At 44.6% G+C, this 23320-nt stretch overlaps 1 protein-coding gene across 1 annotated transcript in view; it reads right to left on the bottom strand.

Annotated features, from left to right (window-relative positions):
- Nucleotides 1-4422: 4422 nt before the first annotated feature.
- GPX7 (glutathione peroxidase 7) overlaps nt 4423-23320 on the bottom strand; it is a 44421-nt gene continuing 25523 nt past the window's right edge. Inside the window, exons 2-3 of the mRNA XM_027838059.1 lie at nt 8200-8461; nt 4423-6879 (exon numbers count right to left, since the gene is read on the bottom strand). Coding sequence (XP_027693860.1) covers nt 6716-6879; nt 8200-8461 — 426 coding nt within the window. The 3' untranslated portion in view covers nt 4423-6715. The remainder of the gene's footprint in view (nt 6880-8199; nt 8462-23320) is intronic.

Here is a 23320-nt window from a genome sequence, read left to right as displayed (position 1 = left end):
CTGGACTTCTCGAGTCAAGAAGACCTGAATTCAAATCCCACTTCAAACCCTTACTAGCTGTGTGACCCTAGGCAAGTCACTTAACCTCTGTCTCAGTTTTCTCATCTGTAAAATGGGAATAATAATAACTCCTACCTCCCAGGGTTGTTGTGAGGATTGCATGAGATAATACATGCAGAGCACTTTGCAGACCTTAAAGCATTATGTAAATGCTAGTTATTGTTATGTGTTCTCCACAGACCAGTCAAGTGAAAACTTTATGTTGGGCTTTGGTCACCTAATAGGGATTTGGTGCATATCCAGACCACCTAAAATGGCTGGGATTGTACCTGGAATAGGACCAGCTCACCTGTCCTTATTTCCATGAAATTTCACCCACTTCCCCTTTTAAAAAACCAGGACATTTACGTGTGCCCAGTCCTGACACATCTGGCCCATTCTTCATGACTTCAAAAGATCATCAACAGAGGCTAGAAACCATGTCTGCCAATTCTTTCTATATCCTGAGAAATAGTTTGTCCAGTCCTGATGACTCCAACTCACTGAAAGCAGCTAGATGTTCTCTAACTACTTGCCTCATTAGATTGGCTTAGACATCCTTATTGGCCTTTGTCATTCTGTTCTTTTCAGTCCCAAGATCATTTTATTTGGTAGAGAAAACAGAAGGGAAAACAGAGTTGAGTAGTTTTGCCTTCTTTTTATTATCCACAATGATCAGAACTTCCTTGAGAGCAAGGACTATTTCATTTTGGTCTTTGTACCCCTAGCCCTTAGCATAGTGACTAGCACACAGTAGGTACTTAGTAAATGCTTGTTGATTGATTTTCCCACCCATCCCAAGTAGCCATCCTCTCCTTTTTTGGATCTTCCTCTCACTCTCAATATAGCTTTAAAAGGTCCTATATTTTGTCCTTAGCATTTCTTGGTCTCAGTTTATCCTGAGCTTTTAACACTTCTGACCCCCTTCTTTCCCATTACCTGCCCTTGGCTCAATCCTTTTTATGTGTCTTTTCAAAATGTCTGAAAAGAAAAGAGACAGAATATAAAGAGTTTCAAATGCTAACATAATGGAGCTCTGAAGCATGGTATCTTCTAAAATGGAAGCACCTTGCATTCTGCCTTTTCCTACCACGAGGGTGTTAGAACAGGCTATGTCTTTAAAACTGACCGGATGGTGCTAGCCTTTCTCTTTCCTGCTATTTCCAGAGGATGAAGATCACTGTTTACCCACAACATGGAAGCCATGAACTGAACCAGAATGGGGGGTATATCCCCTTCTTTTTACCCCAGCTCTGCCTTGGGTCTCTGTACTGGGTCATTTGTCCTCATTTTCCAGTGCCAGCTGGTGCCATTTTCAGGTACCTCCTGGACCTGGGAGTTCAAGTCATAGTGACCTTGGAGCCAGGACCCCAGGAGGGATGTTGCAGTCAGTCAGCCCTGCAGGGAAGCCTGGAGAAGCCAGGAGGCCTTGGACTCAAGCCTGAGGTGGGTTTAGATTTGGAATTTAGGACTATGTGCTCTATAGGAACTGAGCTAAGCTGAGCTGAATCCCTTTCTTCTCCCCAGAGACTGGAGTGGTGAAAAGGAAGAGGAGGGTTAAGTCCCACACGTCAGAAAATAAATTCACATATTTGTGATTATAATTTTTCAAGTAAATATTCCTCTGTAAAAGTTAATCTGTTAGTGGTTAAATGGAACTGGAGTATGGGGAACTACCCCCTACACTTGGGAAAATACCATTGGCAGGGGCCATTTGCAGAGGGCCCTTAATGGAGAACCCTGAAGAAGGGGTAAAATGTAACATAGCTGAGCTTCAGAAAGGGAAGGAAGTGGGGTGGAGCAATCCAGCGTTACACTAAAAAGGGTGATTTGTACTTTATCCTAAAGGCAATGAGGAGCCAACGAAGTCTCTTGAAGAATGACAAGGGTGTACTTGTGTTTTAGGGAAATCACTGACTGCTATATGGAGGACGGATTGGAAAGAGGCTAGAGGAGAGGCAGGAGGATCAGTTAGGACCTTACTGCAATAGTCCGTAACGAGGTTGATGATTGTGTGACTGGAGAGAAGGGGAGCAGATTTGAGAGATGCTGTAGAGGAAGAATGAGCAACTGATTGGATATTAGAGATGAGGAACAGGGAGGAATAAAGGATGTCAGTGTTCTTCATTAAAGCCAGGGGAGAGAGGAAGGAAAGCCTGTTGAGCACTGACCATGGGTTCCAAAGGACGTAGGGGGATGGCTAGATGAACTGGGCCTTGGGAAGAGAGAAGCCGAGGGCTTGGAGATATGGTGGGCTTGGGATTTGTCTCTCAGGTAGTGAATTGGGCCCCCAGCCCACTGGAGGTAGAGGCTAGATGTGGTCCATCTGGAGGCTTTATAGGCCAAAAGACATGCAGAATTAACTAACCTGCCTCCAGTGTGTGATGGATCTGGAGATTCGGGTGTTTTGGGGGTGTATCTGCAGATTGTCTAATTCCCAGGTGGCTTCATACCCCTTGGTGATGTGCATGGGACTTCTAGTGTTGGTTCTGGGAGGGATATGTGATCAGATGGGAGTCTGCTTGAAGTTTTTCCCAGGTGGTTTGGCTTCCTCCATACTGTTCTACACCAGCATCCTACTGGTTTGAGCAACATCCCCAAATCTGTCCTGCCCGACACCATCACATACCAAAAACCCAAGAGAAGACCTCTAAAGCACAGGCAAGGCCTCCTGGAGATAGTGAGAGGTTCCTGCAGGCCTTTCTCTGTGCCATAGCAAGGGTCACTTCATGGTCCCTGGAGATACTTCACTTTGCCCCCAGGAAGATAGTAACTGCAAGTTCCCTTGCCTCAGTCACAAGGGCTTTGGCAGCAGCCCTGACTGCCCTCTGGTACAGTGGAATGCAACCCTTCAGGGAAGGACCGCTGAGATTTCAGTGGTGCCAAGATGTTCCCCACTCCACAAAAAGATGTGTTTCCCACTCAGGCTCCACTCAGATGCCACAAAAATTATTGGAGATTTCACAGTATGTCAGACCTGGATGGAACTTTAGCAATCATCTGGCTAACCTCATTTTTTTTTATGTTTAATTAATTTTAATTAAACCATCCCACTACAAGTAACAACCCTCTCATTTAATAGAAGAGGAAACTGAGACCCAGGGAGGGAAAGCAACTTGCCTCAGGCCACACAAGAAATTGGGAGTAAAAATCTCATGATGCCTCTTTACTGTTCATTTAAAGGAAACACATTTCTGGGAAAGTGACCACGGGAAAACCTTTAACTGTAAGGAGGAAGGAGTTTCAGGAGGGCATCTGGTGGGGAAAGCCAAATGGTGGAGATGGGGGAAGGTATGGATGGGAAACAGCAGCTGAAAGGAGAGAGAGAAAAAGGGCAAGCAGAAAGAAAATGTGGGACTTCACAGACAAACAACACCTTTTTGTCTCAGGCCAACCTAGTTCCCAGGGTCATTCGTGTCAAAGGACATTTATTTACTGGAAGAGGAAAAAGAAAGACAGAGAAACATGACGTGGTGGAAAGAACATGGCCTGTAGACCTGGGTTCTACTTCCAAATCTGCCAATTATGTTCTATGGAAATCACTTCACTTCGATAAGCCTTGGTTTTCTCTGCTATAAAATGACAGGATTGGACGATATGGTCTCCAGTTCTAACACTCTGTATTTTAAGTCTTTCTAAGGTCCCTCCCAGCTATCAAATCTTATATGCTAAGATTTATGCTCTAAGGCCTTCCAAGTCTAATATTTTAGAGTCATCCACAGCTCTAATAATTTACGGTATAACATCTTATGTTTTCATGTTCCAAGTTCTAAGCCCTTATTACAGCTCTAACACTCTACATTCTAATACTCAATATATTCTAAGGTTATCTCCAGTTCTAACGTCCTGTGTTCTAATGTTACAAGTTCTGAAGTTGCTTCTAATGCTAATATCCTCTAACGTTCCATATTCTAAAGTTACCCCTAGTCCTAACATTTTATATTCTAACACCTTATATTCTAATATTCCAGGTCCTAAGGTCATTTACAACACTAATGTTCTATTTCTAACATTTTATATTCTAAGGTTATTTCCAGTTCTAATGTTTTGTATTCTAACAGCTTATGTTCTAATGTCCTAAGGTAATTTACAGTTCTAATATTCTGTGTTCTAACTTTTACATTCTAAGGTCACTCCCAATGCTAACATGTTGTGTTCTGATATTCTATGTTCTAAGGCTTGCAGCTGTAATATTCTCTGTTCTAAAATCCTACAGGCTAAGGTCATTTTAAGTGATGCCATATGACGTGCTTGTGTCTGCAAGTCCCTAATAGTTACCCTTTTTTCACCCCGTGTGCCAAGGTGCCCATCACTCTGACAAGCTGGGTTTTACGGTCGGCCTTGCTCTGTTGTATTTCTCAGGACTCAAGAACCGTTGGCTGGTTTTGTTTTCCATATACCTTTATTATCAAAATGGATGTGTTTGCATACATGGAGTGAGTCATCACTGAGGATAAAATCAGCACCAAGAAGGAGCTGGGCCCCACAGTCAGGCAGGCAGGTGGGTCCTCTGCTCCAGGCACGTCAGGGTGGCCATGGCTACGGACAGGTAGCGCTTAATTTATTGTTAAGGGATTAGGGAGGGCGGTGTTAGAGATTATCATGAAAGATGCTAGGCATTGATAGACCTCTCTGTCCTCCTGACTCACTGTGTGACCTGGCCCAAACCTCTTTCCCCCTACAGCCCCCAGTTTCTTCCTGCTCATCCCCCTCTAAAAAGGCAAGAATAGCTGCTAACCATGCTAATGAATCAGCTCACCTCTTCATGAACTGAGTTGGTGAAAGGTGAGCAGGGTTAGGTCACTGCCCCGAAGAGGGAAACAGAAGATCTGGGGTCTAATTCTGGCTCGGCCTGATTTGCTGTGTGACCTTGGTCAAGGCACTTTTCCTCTCTGGGCTCGTTTCCTCCTCTGTAAAATCCTACTTGTCAGGGAAGTTAGAGAAGGGATTCCTGGTCAGGTATAGGGTGGACTAAATCCAATGAGATTGCATAGGTAAAGCATATTGAAAACCTCCAGCAGCCACATCAATGGTAGTGACTTATTCAGGTTCTGATGGTCTCTGAGGGTCCTTCCAGCCCAGAAATTCTGAGGAGATTCTGAGGGGCTTGAGCTGCATGGTTGTCAGGGTTCTCTCCCCCACCCAATAACACACTGTGAATGATGGGGGGGTGTCCTGAATTGGACTCCAAATGTGGCAAACTCCTTCCTCTACTTCTGGGGCCCTCCTGTAAGGGGAGCAAGGTCCTGGGAGGAGGTTGCTTTGTAGCCACAATGGCTCTATGGTGGAACATGATAAGGGGGGACTGTCAAGAATCTTTGGGAAGTTAGGAGTAGAAGGAACATCAGAGACCATCTAGTGCAACTGGGCCCTATTTTACAGGTGGGGAAAATGAAGTTCAGAGGAAGGAAGCAACCTATAGAAGATCACAGAGGGAAGTTTGTACCTGCCCATAATTGGGACTAGCACCAGGCTTCCTTAGCTCCAGTTTGGTCTTCTTAGTAGTGGGAATCATCCTGGGGCTTGGTATTTACTGGGGTTCTTCACCCCCTCCTTTTCTCTCTCCCTCCTCCTCCCACAGGCACTAAGATCTCCCATCCTCTCTTCCCCACTCTCTCTGGCACTTACTCCCAGCTCTGCTCACATAGGCATTTTGAAGTTGGTTGGTTCCTTCTTATTGACAGAGAATTCTGACTAGTTGGTTAGTTCTTTTTGATTGTGAGTTTCCATTGACTATGGTTCTTATTGGCTAGAGAGGTTTGATTGGTCAAAGAGTTCTTATTGGCTATATAAAGGGTTCTTTTTGGTTTATAAGTTCCTTATTGCCCATGAGTTATTATTGGCTACTGAGATCTTATTATCTCTTGTTGCTGAGTCCTTATTGGTCTGAGTTTTTATTAGTTACTGAGACCTTAATAGCAAGTTCTTATAGGCATGAGGACTTCTTATGGGGCACAAGTTTTACTGGTTACTGGGATCTTATTAGCTACAAGTTCTCATAGGTTGATAAGGCCACAAGTTCTCATTGTTTCATGAGATCTTAGTAGCCACAAGTTCTTATAGACTGATGAGTTTTTATTGATCACAGGTTCTTATTGGTTACTCAGAACTTAATAGCTACAAGTTTTCACAGGCTGATGAGGAATCCTATTGGCTCCAGGTACTCATTACCTCTTGACCTCTGACTGACCAGAAGTTCTTAGAGGCTGCTGAATCCTTATTGTCTCCAAGTTCTTACTAGTTACTGAAATCTTGGTAGCCACAACTTCTTATAGGCTGATGAAGAATTCTTATTGGCTCTTGAATTCTTTTAGGCTCTCATTGATCTCAAGTTCTTATTGGCTGCTGAGTTCTTATTGGCCAGAGTTCTTATTGGCCATAGTTCTTATAGGCTGCTGAGTGTTTATTGGTCCCAAGTTGTAACTTGGAAGAGATTCTGAGATATTAGCCACAAATTCTTACAAGCTACTGAGTTCTTATTGGTCTCAAGTTCTTATTGGTTCTGTCTAGATTAAAAGTAGAAAATATATCACTGAAAGCCTAAGTTTTTCTCCCTGGGTTTAAAAAGCAAGGAAGGAGGAATCTCTCCCTGCAAGGCACCTGTGGGAAAAAATTTGGCATTCACATTTAGTATTCACATTTGACATTGTGAAGTCAAGGAGAAAGTCAGGAGTGATTATAATTCATCCTTCTTCCCCAGGATGAGTTTCCCCACAAGCTCATGGATCTTGGGTCGAATCTCCTCCACTGACACAGTTGAGTCCCAGGCTCCCACCACTTTTCCATTCGGGGCTACTAGGTACTTCCAGAAATTCCAAGTTGGCTCTTCCCCGGAGGATTCTGGATAAAAAGGAAGATGAGAAGGAAGATGATAAACTCAGGTAGGTCTTCATCTCCCATTGTAGGGAGGTGGTGGGGAAAGATGTTTCTAGGTTCCATAGACCAGACCTTCTACTCTCTTACTCCAATTTCCTCTTCTCCTGAAATTTTACCATTAGCACTCATCCCTCTAGTTCTGAACCTGTGAAAAAGCACTCCATGTCCTGAGAGAAAGAATACTATAAACCATTCTGTTCTCAGTCATTGACTCCTCAGTGTATCTTTCTGATCCTTTCCTGAGAGCATTGTCTTGATAATGAGGGTAACCATATGCAAGGGATGTTTTAGAGAAGATTCCAAGTCAGATACCAGTTGGACTATATGCTTCTGAGGTTCCTTCCAAATGTATGATTTGGATTTTTCCCCTTTATTTTTGGCTGGCGAGAGGTAGAGGAAGAAAGAAAGTTACAGGCTCCTATTTCTGAGTTGTTCATGATTTATAATGTGCTTTCCTCACTACAAGCGTTTGAGGTGGATGGTTCAAGTATTACCATGAAAGGATTTGTCCAGAGTCACACAACTAGGGATTTGAACTCAGGTCTCCTGAGTTCAACTCCAGTACTCTTTGTACTGGAGCAGCTAGGTGACACTGAGCCTGGAGTCAGAAAGACTCATTTTCACGAGTTTAAATCCGGCCTCGGACACTTAATAGCTGTGTGGCCCTGGGCAAGTCGCTTAACCCTGTTTGCCTTAGCTTCATCTGTAAAATGAGCTGGAGAAGGAAATGGCCAACCACTCCAATATCTTTGCCAAGAAAACTCCAAATGGGGTCACAAACAGTGGTCATGACTGAAATTGATTGAACAACAACAAATTGATTAAACAACAACAATAATAAATTATTTGTACTATACCACATTGGAATGTTGGAAGGTGTGTGTGAATCTAGATGAAAGGGAGGGCCTGGGTCTTCAATGAATCTTACTTAAGCAGGCACGGGGGATACAAAGACAAAAAGGAAAATAAACAATCCTTGCCCTCCAGAAGCTTACATTCTATGGAAGGGATGCTGGATGTTTACAGATAAGCAAACCCAATTCAATTCATCAAGTATTTATTAAGTACTTGTCTTAGAAAGTTGCCCAAGGCCCTGAGGGTAAGTGACTTGCCCAGAGTTACAGAGCCAGTGTGTGGTAGAGGCTGGACATAGTAGCTATTTTACAAATGCTCCTTAGATTACTTTGAATAAGATGTGTCAATCCTAAGGGACCAGAGAAACCTGAGACACTGTTTTATAGGATGCCTAGACTGGCCCTGAGTTCCTTAGGGGATGCAGCTCACCAATTAGATATTTGAAGGCAGCATTGGCCCCAGTACCACGGACAGCGATCTTGCTGAACATAGGGAAGGAGACTCCATAGGTCTTCCGGGCAAAGTTCTCAATCTCCTTGTTGGTGTCTGGCTCCTGCTGGCCAAACTGGTTGCAAGGAAAGGCCAACACATTGAAATGGTGTGGGCCCAGGTCTCGCTGCAGCTGCTGAAGAGCTCGGTAGTGCTGGTCTGTATAGCCACACTCGCTGGCCACATTGACAACCAGTGACACCTGGGGAAAAAGGATAAATTCTTATTGACTGATTGACACACACTCACAGAATTGGATGGCCAAGCCAACATGCAGGAAGAGCTATAGTTTCATATGGAGTCATGAACACAGGCACAGATATGACAGCAATGACAAACAACTGGGCACTAGGGGAGATACATAGTTTAACTAAGATTCAGTCCCTGTCTTCATGGAGCCTACAGTCTAGTAGATTAATAGAACACAAATACATCTAAGTGTGAGACACAATGTTAAATTATATATACTCATAAAGACATGTATATATATACACACAGATGGAGACATAGCATATATCTATATACACATACATAAATATACATATAATTGCAGCATTTATATAGGGCTTTAAGTTTTACAAAATGCTTTACAAATATGATCTCATTTTATGTATTATCTCATTATAGATATCATAGATCCAGTCATATATATGTGCATATATATTTATATATAATTTATCATCTCCATGCAAATAACACCTAGCACTAGCTCTCTCTTCTGAATTTCTGTACCATTTCACAAGCTACCTATTGGACATTTCCAACCAGTTGTCTCATAGACATCATAAATGCAACACATCTAAAACAGAACTCACCTTTCACTCCAAAAGCTCCCCTCATCTGAACTTCCCTATTGCTGTTGAGGATACCACCATCCTCAGTCACCCAGGCTCACAACCTGGGTATCATCCTTGACGCCACTCTCTCTCAACGCCCCCATACCCAATCAGTTTACAAGTTCTGTTGATTCTTACTTCACAACATCTTTCCTACACCCCATCCCTTCTCTGACATTGCCACCAGCCTGGTGCAGTCCTTTATCACCTCATGCTTGGAATATTTCAATAGACTTCTGGTTGACTTCCCTGCCTCTAGCCTCTCCCCATTCAAATCTATCCTATTCAGCCATCTGAGTGATCATCCTAAAGTACAGGTCTCACCTATCACTTCCCTATTTAAAAAAAAAAAAACTCCAGTGACTCCTCATTGTCTTCAGGATCAAATAGAAAATCTTCTGTTTGGGTTTTGCAGACTTTTATAATCCAGCCCCTTCCTATCTTTCCAATTTTCTTATACTTTACTCTCCTCTCCATAATCTAAGATCCAGTGACACTGGTCTTTTTGCTGTTTCTCAAACAAGATACTCCATCTCTGGACTCTGGAGTGTTTTCACTGGCTTTCTCCAATGTCTGGAATACTCATCTCCACTTCCTGCCTTCTCTGGATTCTTTCAAGTCTCCCCTAAAAACCTACCTTCTGCTTAACCCTGTTTGCCTCAAAAAAGGTGTGGGGCAGCATCTGGTCTCAGACACTTACTAGCTATGTGACCCTGAGCAAGTCACTTAACCCCCATTACTTCAAAAAAAAAATCCTACATTCTGCAAGAAGTCTCTCTGGATTCCCCAGTTAATGCTAGGGCTTTCTCTCGGAGATTATCTCCAATTTACATGTATGTTTCTTATTTGTAAATAGTTGTTTGCTTGTCCTCTCCCTGCACTAAATTGTATGTTACTTGAGGGCAGGAACTATTTTTGCCTTTCTTTGTAAACCTATAGTTTAGCACAATGCTTTACACATAATAAATGTTTATTGACTGTAAATAAAATCTATATGGGAGAAATTGGAGATAATCTCAGAAGAAAGGCACCAGCATCCTGGGAGATAAGAAAAGGTTTCCAGCAGAAGAGGAGATTTTAGCTGAAACTATAAGGGAGCTAGGAAAGCCAGGAAGGAATAATGAATTCCAATGAAAATGCAAAGACTTGGGAATTGGAGTATCTTGTTTGAGAAGACTATAAGCCTGGGCAACTGGAAAGATGGCAATGTTTTTTCAGCAATGGGGAAGTTAAAAAGTTAGAAAGGGGGGAAGGTTTGGGGGCCTACCACAGTGCCTGGAACATAGTACCTGCTTAATAAATGCTTGTGGATTGATGGACATTAGACTGGATCTGTGATTTTCATACTGTCAGTTAAGTGGCACAATGGATAGAGTCCTGGGCCTGTAGTCAGGAAGACCTGAGTTCAAATCCAGCCTCAGAGGTTTACAACCTGCATGACCCTGGGCAAGTCATTTCACTTCTGTTTGCCTCAGTTTCCTCAACTGTAAAATAGGGCTACAAGATCAAATGAGAAAATTTGTAAAGCACTTAGCACAGTGCCTGGCACATTGTAGCCACTTACCGAATGCTTCTTTCCTTCCCTTTGCCATAAGCCAATTTGTTTTTTTGGACTAGCTCTGTGATTTTTGAGCTCTTAGCCAGGACCTCCCTTCCCTCATGCAGCTGACAGGCTTAGATGGAACCCTGAGAAGTGATTTTCCAGGGTCCCACAGTCAAGATATGTTAGAAACAGGTCTTGAACCCAGGTCTTTATGACTTGGAGGACTCCTCTCTCTCTACTAGGTAGTATTGCTTCTCATATATGTGTATGTATTCACACACCCAGACATATAAGGCTGGACTTAGGATTTCATTGGTGAAGGGCACTCCCAGATGAAGAAACTTCCTCTCCCAAAGCAGAATTGGCACCTTCTTGGCAACTTATAGTCTTGGAGAGTTGCTTGGGGCACTGAGAGCTCAAGTGACCTGCCCAGGGTGAGTCCCAGGCATGACTAGAAGCTAGGTCCTCCAGACTCTCCAAGGAGAGCTCTCTGCCCACTGTCACACTGCCTCTCACAGCTTACACAGACACCTATAAGCAGAGAACCATGTGCAGGAACATGACCACATCTACACAAGCACAGATGTCCAATGTCATAGAACATGCCCATACATGTATATAAATATGTTCCCAGGCATGAATATAATGTACATGCATACACATGCACATCCATAGACAACCCACAGAATTCTCATGCCTATGGATCCTTAGACTATCCCAGAATCACACCATGGCAGGTAGGCTTAGAGGAACAACTGAGATCCTCTAGTTCAAACTGGACCAACCATATGAGAATTCTTCTGTTTCTACATTTCTTCCATTAAAAAAAAAAAAGAAATCCTTCATTCTCAGGGACAACCTTTCAAGTTGGCTTGTCTTCTCTATGCATTAGCACCAACTCTTCCAGGAAGAAGGGGAGGAAAAGGTCAGACCTCTGAGGCAGGGCCAAAATCTGACCTCCACCAAATCACAAAGTTGTCTTGGCTGGAAAAATATATTTGCATCTTCACACTGGGCTTGGCTTTCCTTATCTGTCAGAAAGGAATAATAATAGCGCACATTCAGGCCCAGGCTGGGTTTTAAATTGCTTCCCCTATCCTATGTTATGTGAACTTCCCGACTTTACCTTGTAAGGAGGAAGGGTGTCCACACAGCAGGTCCATGATTTTGTCCAACAGCTGCAGATTGTGACTTGTCTATAACTTAGTAGGTAAGGCTTAGGGTATGTAAGTGGCCATTTGGATACTAATATTATCCAACTACATGACCATAAATGGCTAGGCTGGTGAAGAGCCTTGAGTCCATTCCATGTGAGGGTCACCCCATATGAGGATCCATGGAGAGACCTAGGCGTGTTTAGCCTGGAGAAAAGAAGAGCCGAGGGGGTTGGGAGAGCTTAATTCAAGGTGCTGAAAATCCGTCACGTGGAAGAGGGATTAGCCTTGTTCAGTTGGGCCCCTGAGGGCAGAACTGGGAGGGGCTAGAAAGTGCCAAGATGCCAATTTAAATGTGAGGTCGGAAAAAAAAAATTCCCATACCTTTGAGAAGTGGTTCGGGCGACCTCAGGAGGTAGGTACTGGATTTTCCTCCTTGGTCTTTAAGTGTCACCTGCGTGCCTAATTGATTGAATAGGTTGGACAAAATCAGGGGTTCGTGGTGTCCCATATCTCTTTGACAATTTCGCAAAGAATATGGAACCCTTTGCAGAACTGTGGTTTTTTAATAATTTTTTAAAATGCTAAATTTAAGACAGAGGTTAATGAAAATAAAGAGAAATTTTCCCATCCAAGTTCACGGACCTCCCTGAAATCTCTCCATGTATGTATGCTAGATTAAGAACCCCTGGGCTAAATGAATACACTCCTCAGGTCTTTCCTAATTTTATAATTTTGTGATATTATAATAAATAACAATATATTATTGACATAACAGCATAGAACTCTTTGGGCTTGATCAGCCACCAATGAATGAATGTTTATTAAGGATTTATATGATGGGGAACTATGCCAGGAATTGAGGAATAGAAAAAACAAATGTGAGATGGTCTTTGCCTTTTCTTCCCATGGCTTTCTGAGGTTGGCAGTGGCCAATCATGCCCATTTCACAGAGGAGGAAAGTGTGCCTCAGAGAGGAGCAGGGACTAGGCCATGGTCAGATCCAGGGCTAAATAGTGGCAGATGAGGGGCTAGCTTAGGGTGAGTGCCCTGTAAGTCAGGCTCTATGAACTGGCCCCCTCATGGGTTCTGGCTGGTCTGGCTAGCTGTGGCCTGGCCTTGCAGTGTACATCTGAGGAGCCCCAAAAGAGTGAAGGCATCCTGAGGCCTGCCTCTGCCACTTGCTTTGAGTGTGACTTGAGGGGGACAGTTGGACTAGATTTCCTGTGAAGTCCCCCCATCTGTATAATTCTATAATCCTAGCTATATGACTTTCAGAATAATCCCCTTCCTGGACCTCAGCTCCCTCCCTTGCATAAAATAGGGGGTGGGGGCTGAACTAGCTGCCCCTGGGGTCACTTGTAGCTCTAGGCCTGTGAGCCTGTGGCTTTCGCCACACAGAGGGGCTCTCCAGGCCCACGTTATTTCCATTTAGGGCCTGCCTGCCTGCTTGTGTAGCTCAAACAGCAGGTGTCAATGTAGCAAGGCTGCGTGCGCATCCGTCCTTGGCCTCGGCCTTGGCCGCAGAGTGACAGCAGCATCTGCACTGGGCCCGCCCCCCGCCCCCCGGAAGGCAACTTCCCCGGAAGTGGCCGCCGCCTACCCGCAGCAGCCGCCACCGTGGCAGCAGCTGCCACGCTGGCCCCGCCAACGGCGCATGCGCAAGAGCCCTTGACTGCTGGCCTTGGCTCCTGCCCCAGTCACATGGCTGTTGGGAGGCTCAAATGAAAGAATGCTGGCAAAAATAACGCTTGGGGCCGGGAAGCGCCAGGGGGTGGGGGGAGGGCTGTTATTAATTATTAATAAAAGAGAGCCCCTGGGCTGCTGGGCCCCGCACTGACGTCAGGACGCCTGGAGCGCACCACCTGCGGTTGGCCGCAGCTGCCAATCAGGGGGTTCTGACAGAGCGGACCAGCTGGGTCCACCCCGGGGGGTTCTGGGGGTCTGCAGGCCCAAGCCAGTGGGGGACCAGGGTGACTAGCTAATCTGATAAACTCATTCCCAATAAATGTGCCAGGAGGCTCTGCAGGGGGACGGTACGGACCCCACCTGCATGGCTGCGGCAGCGGTGGACCTTGCCTGGAGGCGGCGGTAGACCGTACCCGCAGACCCCCCCCATTCCCACACCGCCTGCCCCGGGCCCTGTGGACCCCACCTCCCGGACCCGTAGACCCTAGCCCGGCTGTTCTGGAGACCCTACGCCAGCTGTTCCAGGGACCCTAGCCCGGCTGTTCCTTGGCTCTGGGGTGGGAGGGGGGAATGATGCATTTGGGCGTGGCGGACCCTGCCGGCAGCCGAGTAGCAACGGCAGCTGCAGTTGCCGCAGTGGCCCCCCCTCACGGCCGTGCCCATGCCGCAGTGCCGCGGTGCCTTATGGGAGCGGCTGAGGCTGGCTCCCCGCCCAGCCATCTCAGGCAAGGGGCCGGGGGCCGGGGGCCGGGGGCTGGGGGGGTGGGGGCGGCGGCGGCCTTGGCGCTGGGCCTCTGCAAACGTCTGGCTGGGCCGGGCTGGCCGGGAGGGCCCCAGCCAGCGCCTCCCCGCCAGGGCCTCCCCAGCCTACGCGCTTGGGGAGCCTGGCAGGCTGCCCAGCCACCCTCCCTCCCATCCACGGGTGGAGACTGTCTTCCCGCCAGGGCGGGGCAGCCAGGCCGGGAGGCCCCAACAGCTGCGGCTTTCAGCTCTGAAGCCCTTTTCTGTGTTAGGGTCCATGGCGGGCCCCATTCCCAGCCCTCGCTGGTGGCCTCCCCAGCCTTTATGGGCCTGGCACCCTCTGATGGCGGCAGGGGCCCAGCCTGGGAGCTGGAAGGGTCTCCTGGTTCCCGGGATTTAGAGGGAAGGAGGGAGGGAGGGAGCTGCCTGCCTGGGGCCCTGGTCACTGTGGCAGGCAGGGCCAGTAGGGGCCTCTGCTTTCAAGCAGGGGGCTGACTTAGCCTAGCCCAGAGGGGGATGGATTTCCAGGGAAAGAATGTCAGGCACCACATCATAGGATCAGAGGATTGAGGCCTGGCAGGGGCTAAAGAACAAAGGGCAGTAGACCCAAGAAGATGGACTAGCACAGCTGGGAGGGAGCTTGGAGCGTAGAATGTCAGGGTTGGGAGGGGCTTCCAGACCCAGAATGTTAGGGCCCTATGGGTCTACAGAACCATCCAAACTAGAAGAGACCTCAGAACTGAAAATGTGAGAACCCCAAACTTGGGAGCTGGTAGGGACTTTAGAACCCAGAAGGCCAGGGCTGCAATGACCATCATGAGTGGCAATCAGTGATTGTTAGAGTGGGAAGGGAGATGACACATGAATCATCAGAGCTGGGAGGGACCTCAGAATATATATTATCAGAGCTGGAAAGGATCTTAGAACACAGATGTCAAGGTGCAAGGAAGATAGAGCTCAAGCCAGAAGAAGCTTTAGAACATAAAGCTGGGAGAGTCCTAAGAACGAAGAATATTAAAACAGCATGTCAGTATGGGGTGGGACCTTCCTTAGTCAGTTAAGAAGCATTTATTAAACATTGTGATAAGCACCTAAGCACCCAAGATACACTTCAGCACAAGAACCATCAGACTTGGGTGGAATCTTAGAATGTAGGCTGGCAAAGATGGGAAGGACCTTAGAGTCCAATTCATTTTACATATTGGGAAGCTAAAGCCCAGTGAGGAGGCATGAACTGCCCTCCATCACATGGGTGAGTAGTGCCAGGAGTCAGCACAGGTGCTCTGACTCCAAAGTCCATGCTGCTCTTATCTCATGTTGTCTCTGTACATGGTGGTCCTGAAATAGATGTTCGTTAAATTAAATTAAAAACCAGACCCATAAGAGAATTTTTTTTTCACTCATTCAACCCTTATAAGCCTTACTGTGTGTTCAACCTGGTGCTCGATGCTGGGAGAGATGCCGAATCAAGTAAAACTCTGTCCCTGCTCTCAAGGAGGTTCAAGCCAACTCAGAAGACATGACATGTATATAAATGACCATAATTCAAAAGAAAAGATGAAAACTGTGTAGTAAGGGCATAAAGTGCTACAATCAGAGGAGATTCTTTTCAGCTGGAGGAACCAGGAAAGGATTCCTGGGAGGAGGGAGCCAGCATTTACAATGAGCCCAGAAGAAAGGATGAGGAGGATTCCTCTTTTAATATCTGACATTTATTGAATGCCTTGCCATTGATCTTTCCTTGAAGTCTTTTCCCAAGGCTTCTTCAAGGCACAGAGCTAAGCCTCACTTCTCAAAGGCTAAGCCAGTGGAATTGGAGGAGTTAATGATGGGCTGTACTGACTCCTAGGAACCAATGTAGCTAAGGCAGAAAGACTCAGTCTATGCCTGCCTCAGTCTTAGACATAGTAGTTCCTGAAGCACAGTAAGTCACAGAGGGGCTAAAATCTGCTCCACTGAAGGTTGGAATTGCTCACTGACTAAATCACAGACCCCTAAAGCATGAAGTAGTTGTACTTGATGTTCCTTGTATAGCAAAATATAACACAGATACCAATGGCCATTGGTTTTCCTTAATTTTGCCTTCATGCCAGCCCCTTTCTCTCACAGTCCTACCTCTCTCTGATGACATCCTTTATGCCGCTTCTCCTGCACAAGTCTTCATTGGGAACATGTTGCATTATGCTGATGTCCCCCACGGGTCTGTCCATTGCGTCTTAGGTGACCCACAATTTTAATTCTTTAGAGACTGTGGTATTCTATGATTCATGGCCATACAGCATCATGGAAGAATATTGATGTAAAAAAGGTGGGCTTTTGTTTCAGGGGAACGCTTGAGGTTATTAAAAGCATTGCACAATTTTCCAAAGTCAGCCCAGCCCACTCTCTTCCTCCTGTACATTTCTGATCCCAGTTCATTGCCCATCTGCAGTGTCTGTTCAAGATTTATGTATGGATGCACCATCTTCATTGAATTGTTGATTGTCCATCCAACCTCGCATCTTATTTTAGACAATAGATATCCTTCACCTTGTTTATTCCTGTGTGAACAGTTAGACTAAGGTATTTTGTGTTATTATGAATATCATCAAAGGGGCTCAGCAATGTTCCAGAGCCGGATGCAATCAGCATAATGTCATCTGCAAATAAGAACATCTGGAAGATCTCCGCATCTAGCCTCTTCGGTTTCATCTTTGCTCTGGATCAGCCCCTACAAATCTTCCCATGTTTTTCTGAATTCTCTGTAGTCATACTTTTTAAAGCACAGTATTCCACTGTGTGTGTGTACCATAATCTATCATTTCCCAGTTGATAGGCATACACTGTCTCCTTAAATTTGTTTTCTTCTATACTGCTCCTTACTATTTTATTAGGCAATAATGCTCTGTTTCTTCCATCATCTTTTTCTGTAGGACTGTACAAATATATTCTAAGTCTTTGTTGCCCTGGACTGTCATCTTTTCTCTTAACAAGAAGATCAACTATTTGCTGGTGGAGACAGTTTCTAGGATCTTTTGCTATCCTCATTGTAGTATTTAGTTTATATCCTAAGCATCCTTAAGAAATGGTAATAATCTGTGTTAATGCTGTTTCTTTTATCCATTTCCCATTTACATAGGTCAGGCTGGTTTTTGTCTCAATAATATCATATCTTCTTCCTATTTTTATTCTTCTAATTTGGTGTTACTTTTGCTTTTTACTCTGACAAATCTATGGATTGAACCACACAAGCAGCTGATTTAGAAAGGGCTCTCACCTTGGTAACCAGTCATTTCCTGTCTATAAGCATTTAACACTTTCATTTTCCATGAAAGCCAGTGTAGTGTGGTGAATAACTAATGAGAAGAAGAAGAGCTACCATTTCTATGGCACCTACTATGTGCCAAGCACTGTGCTAAATGCTTTACAAATATGACCTCGTTAGATCCTCACAACAACCCTGGGAAGGAGGTGCTATTTTTATCCCCATTTTACAGGTGAAAAAATGGAAGTAAACAGGTGTTAAGCCACTTGCCCAAGGTCATATATCTAGTAGATCACTGGACTTGGAGTCAGGAAGACCTGATTTCTAATCCCATTTTGTACACTTACTAGCTAGATGACCCTGAGCCAGTCACTTAATATTTCTCATCCTCAGTTTCCTCATATGTAAAATGAGGATTTGGGATTTGATGGCCTCTAATGTCTCTTCCAGATCAACATCTATGATTCTATCTAGTGCCCACCATATCCTGCCTTCTCCAACTCTCTTCTTCAGAAAATATTGATGATATACAAGTATTTATCAGCTATTGGTCTCTCTCATTTCTTTCTCCTGAACTGTGTCTTCCAACACTTTTTTTTTCTAACTGTTCTCCTCTATGCCCACTGTGGCACTGAAATCTTCAAATATTAAAGCATATGGTCATTTAATTTGGAGGGACGTACTGCATTCTCTGTAGAATTTATCTACCTCCTCATTCTCTGCAACAGATATTGGGATGTAAGCTGTAAATACCTTCATGATGGTCTTGTTGCAAATACCCATCATGAGCACTGCAATGGGAGATGATCAAGTATCCCATGAAATGCTGTTTTTTGTTATCTCTGGATATGGAATTGAACCAACCCTGCTAACTCCTTTCTTTGCTGCTTCATGAAAAGCCTGTGTCCTTCCCTTGAGCTATAGCTGCCTTTGTTCTTCTGGTTCTATTTCCAGAAAAAGTGTCAAGGATGATGTAATTTGGTTCCTTCCAGTAGATTGACATGCTGGTTATTGGACAAGGATCTCACATTTTGGGAACTGTCATCCAAGTTATTAATTATTGATGGTCTAAAAACTGTGGGATTCATATAGTACCCTATCTCCCCTTTCCTACCTATTTACCACCATTACTATAGAAATAGAAGGGGGGCACACAGAACCCATGCCATTTTGTATTTTTCTTTGGCCACAGGTTGCTGTTCTCAGATTATTGGGAATAAGACCGTCTATACTTAGCTGAGTTGGTCCTTAGAAGGTAGATACAGTCTATTGCTAAGATCATACTCAAGGCCTTTCCAACATGGTAGAACTTAACAGAGCTTGTACCCTGCTGGCATAGCCCATGAGAATTCGTGGTCACCTCCCATCCTTGATGAGGCATTGGGGTAGGACTTGGTGGAGAAAAGAAAACCCAATTAATAACAATAATAATAATAATAATGATAATAATAACACATAGTTAACTTCTATATAGCACCTACCATGTGCCAGGCACTGTGCTAAGCACTTTACAAATACTATATTATTTCAACCTCACAATGACCCTGGGAGGTAGATGCTATTGTCATCCTAATTTTATAGGAAAGGAAATTGAGGAAGACAGGGACTAAGTGATTTGCCCAGAGTTACACAGATAGGAAGCATCTGAAGCTGAATTTGAACTCGTCTTCTTAACTCCAGCCCCAGAATTCTATCCAATAATCTACCTAGCTTCCCCAACCATAGCCCAAGTGTTTTATGAATATCCAAATAATGATAAAAACCTAAAAGAAGGCCTCCAGCACACTGAATGGACTCTGTATTGAATAGTGTGGCCACATAGCAATCACTTAATAAATGCCAGTTGACGTGAGACGAGAAGATGTGGATGGGTTATGATATATGAGGTTGAAAAGAGCTACACCAATAAGATCACAGATCCAAAGAAGCATTATAAAAGGAGACACTATCCTTAGTATACCTCACCAGCCTCAGATCCTTCTGAGCTTTGATTCTTACAGCACTACGTCATGTACCTGTCTCCTGTTCTTATTTTCATCTCCCGTACTCATTCTTTTGAAAAATCTGTGTTGGCTAGTGAGCTCCCTATGCGTCCACATCTGTCTCTTTAGACAATTCTCCTTTTAACAAGCCTCCAACTTTCCCATCATTCCCCCTCCCCATCTCCCAGCAACAAGTTCCTTCTTGTTGCTAAGAATAAGATACAAAATAGCAATTACTTTAGGTACTTTCTCCACCTTTTGAAGGATGGATGACATTACCAGGAAGGCAAAGTAATACATTCTTAGCTTTTGTCTGATGAAGAGAGCCAACCAACATCTGAATAACCATAAGTCCCATCACTGCAATGGCATGCCTTTATGTCCGGTGTGTTTCCCAAACCCTCTTCTCATTCCATCTTTTCCCTTTGTGATCTGGAGGAAATGCAAACGCTAGTATTCCTTCTGTTTGACCCTCCATCGATCTTTGCCTTAATGAACGGCTTCTTTTGGGATACTATTGGATCTACCACAAATCTGTTTTATCTAATCTCAACTGGGCCTCCCTTGCTACATGGCAATCCTGTTTTTCCTCCCATGATCCTCCATCCACATTTCCTCTTCTGCAGTTATTCCAATACCTCTCTTGCAGTCTCCCTACATCACCTCCAAGTTCCTCTCAAAGCATGTGACCTCATCCAGAGGGCCATCTGTTAGGAGCTCCCTCATCTCCCCCATCCCACACTTCAAAACTTTCCTATAGCTCTTCTTTTGCACGGACAGTCTCCAAAGAAATAGTAGCCTTTTTTATCAAGGTCAATCACTCTCCTCGGACACTCAGCCCCACCCTCTTCAGAGTCCTCCAGGATTGTCCCAGTAATAATAACAGTAACAACAGGTTTGCAGAGTGCTTTACAAATATTATGTCAGTTGATCCCCACAACAACTCTGGGAAGTGTTATTATCCTAATTTCACAGATGAGGAAACTGAGGAAGATAGTAATTAAATGACTTGCCCAGGGTCGCACAGCTAGTAAGGCCAGATTTGAACTAAGGTCCTTCTGACTCCAGGCCCAGTGCTCTAACCACTGCACCCAGTCATTCCCTCCTTTTTTGTCATCTGCAGTCTCTCATTCTACTGGCTTTCCAAAGCTTAGCATAGCACCTGGCCACAGAGTAAGTATTTAATAAATGCTTGTTATTGATTTACTCTTCCCTGCTTCAGACAAATATACCGAGACCTTCATGTGACACTAGAGGGACATCACCTCAAACTCATCTTCTACATTTCCTCCCCTCCCCATCAGAAGGCCTTCCTCAAGGACAGGGCATTATGTATTTTTGCTTGCATTTGTATCCCCAGTGCCTAGCACACAGTAAGTGTCTAATAAATGCTTGTTGCCTTGTCTTGTCTCATTATCAAGTTCCTAAAGCTCTCTTCTTCTTTACCACTCACTCACTTCGTGGTGGTTTTTTTCATCATCTACAATTCCTCTCTCTCTCTATATATATATACATTCCCTGTTAACTTCCTTTCCCATCATCGAATCTTGCCATGTAACAAAGAAATACAATTAAACAAAACCAATCAACAAAGCCGTTCTATCTGAGAGAATGCGCAACATTCCACACTTGCACTACCTCACCTCACTGCCAAGAGGAAGGATGTGTTTGTCCTCTCTTCTCCAGAACCAATTCAATTGTTTTACTTTTGTATTTGCTTTACTGGAGTCACTGGGTATGCTGTTCCCTTGGGTCTGCTTTCTTTGCTCTCTACCACTTCATACAAGACTTCCCAGCTTTCTAAGAATCCCGCATACTCATCATTTCTTATGGCATCATATTATTGCATTACATTCAGTCAGCCAAAAACATTTATTAAGTGCTTCCTATGTTCTACGTATACTGAATGTAACACCATCTGCTTAGCCATTCCCCAATAATGGACACCCACCTTGTTCCCAATTTTTTGCTACCACAAAGAGTGCTGCTATATAGGACCCATCTTTCTGCCTTTGACCTCCTTGGGGTATATATGCAGCCATGGAACTGGGGGGTCAAAAGCTTTGGTCACATAATTCCCAGTTGTTTTCCAGAATGGGTGTACCAAATTATATAACTCACCAATTCACTTCCCAACCACCTAATGATCAGGCTTCCAACTTCCTTTTTACTGAAACTGTACTGATAGAATCTCAGAATAAGAAGAGACCTGAGAGGCCCTCTTTCTAGTCCAGCTATGCCTCTCTGAGGTCTTTACCAATGATCTCTCACGTGCCAAATCTAATGGCCTTTCCTCAGTCCTCATCCTCTTTTTTGTTGTTGTTCAGTTGTTTTGGTCATTTCTGACTCTTCGTGACCCTATTTGGGAATTTCTTGGCAAAGATGCTGGAGTGGTTTGCCATTTCCTTCTCTAGCTCATCTTATAGATGAAAAAAACTGAGGCAAACAGGGTGAAGTGACTTATCCAGAGTCACACAGCTAGGAAGTGTCTGAAGGCACATTTGAACTCACAAAGATGAGTCTTCCTGACTCCAGGTCCAGCACTCCATCCACTGGGCCATCTAGCTGCCCATCCTCCTTTACTTCTTTGCAACTTCTGACACTCTTTACTATCACCTGCTCCTGGATACACGTTCTTCACTTAGATTCTTCCCTGTGCCCTCCTCCTACCTATTGGACTTTGATTCTTCAGTCTCCTTTGATGTATCATCATCCCTTTATGATTCCCTATGTGTGGGTGTCCTCCAAAGCTCTGCTTGGCCCCTTACTCCTCCCTCTTTACATACACTCTCTCCACACTGAGCTTATGAACCCAACCCTTAAAAAGTATCTCAGATCCCATGCCACTCGCCATCAAGATGACTGGATACTTCCAATAGACTGTAAGGTCCTTGAGAACAGAGGCTGTTTTGGTTTTTGCCTAGGTGTTTTTAGCACCATGCGTAGTGCCTGGCATGATGGTAGGTATTCAGTAAAGGCTTGTTGAAATTTAATACAAGTGGGCTTGTGTCTTCTGTCTTCAAATACTGCCTGGCCCCCATGGTCCTTAAATGGAAACTCAAGCATCAGAAGCCATTTTGTGAGTCTCCAGAAACATCCAACATGGTCTTAGGTTCTATCACAGAGACGAAAAGGAAATCATCCCACTTCTGCACCTTTGCTCATGCCCTGTTTCATACCTGAAGCACCCTCTTAGCCCATTCATTGATTCAAATACTAATTGATTCAGTCAACCATTATGCTAATTTACCCCCAAAATATCTGTTGCTCTTCCTTGTTTCAACTCCACAGAACAAGACGCCTCTACCAGGATAAGCTCATCACTTCTAATCTCACCATCATGCTGCTGACTCAAGCCTTGATTGATACTACCTCCCTCAGCCTCCTCCTCTTCCCTCTTTTTGGAGGGCTGGATCATATAGTAAGTGCTTAATACACTTTTCTCAATGCCTTCCTTCACAGAGAGCAGAAACTAAACTCTCAGCTCACTCTACTTTGCATCTGTGGCTCAGCCTGGCTTCAACTCCACTGAAGAAGATGCCCCCACGTTGGGTACCTCCTGATGTTCCCTCTCTCCTCCTACCTGCCTCTTTTTGTCTGTTGTCTCCCCCTTTGGATTGTAAGCTCCTTGAAGGCAGGGACTGTTTCTATTTTTATTAATTGTGTGCCCAGTGCTCAGCTAGACATTTAATAAATGTTTATTGGATTTATTGGATTGGATTGATTGAATGCTTGTGTGTTTAGTCCTAGGAGAGGTTCCTGCCCTCCTAGAGCTTGTTGTCCAGTAGGGGAATGAGACATTTCCAGTTTGGCTCATGTTCCATCCTTCTATACACTCTTTAGTTAATTTGCTGCATCTCAGCAGAGGCCTC

The sequence above is a fragment of the Vombatus ursinus genome, unplaced genomic scaffold, assembly GCF_900497805.2.
Source record: "Vombatus ursinus unplaced genomic scaffold, bare-nosed wombat genome assembly UNPS02014825.1, whole genome shotgun sequence".
Lineage (NCBI taxonomy): Eukaryota > Metazoa > Chordata > Mammalia > Diprotodontia > Vombatidae > Vombatus > Vombatus ursinus.
Note: the sequence above shows the minus strand (reverse complement) of the source record. Positions and strands in the feature narration are given on the sequence as shown.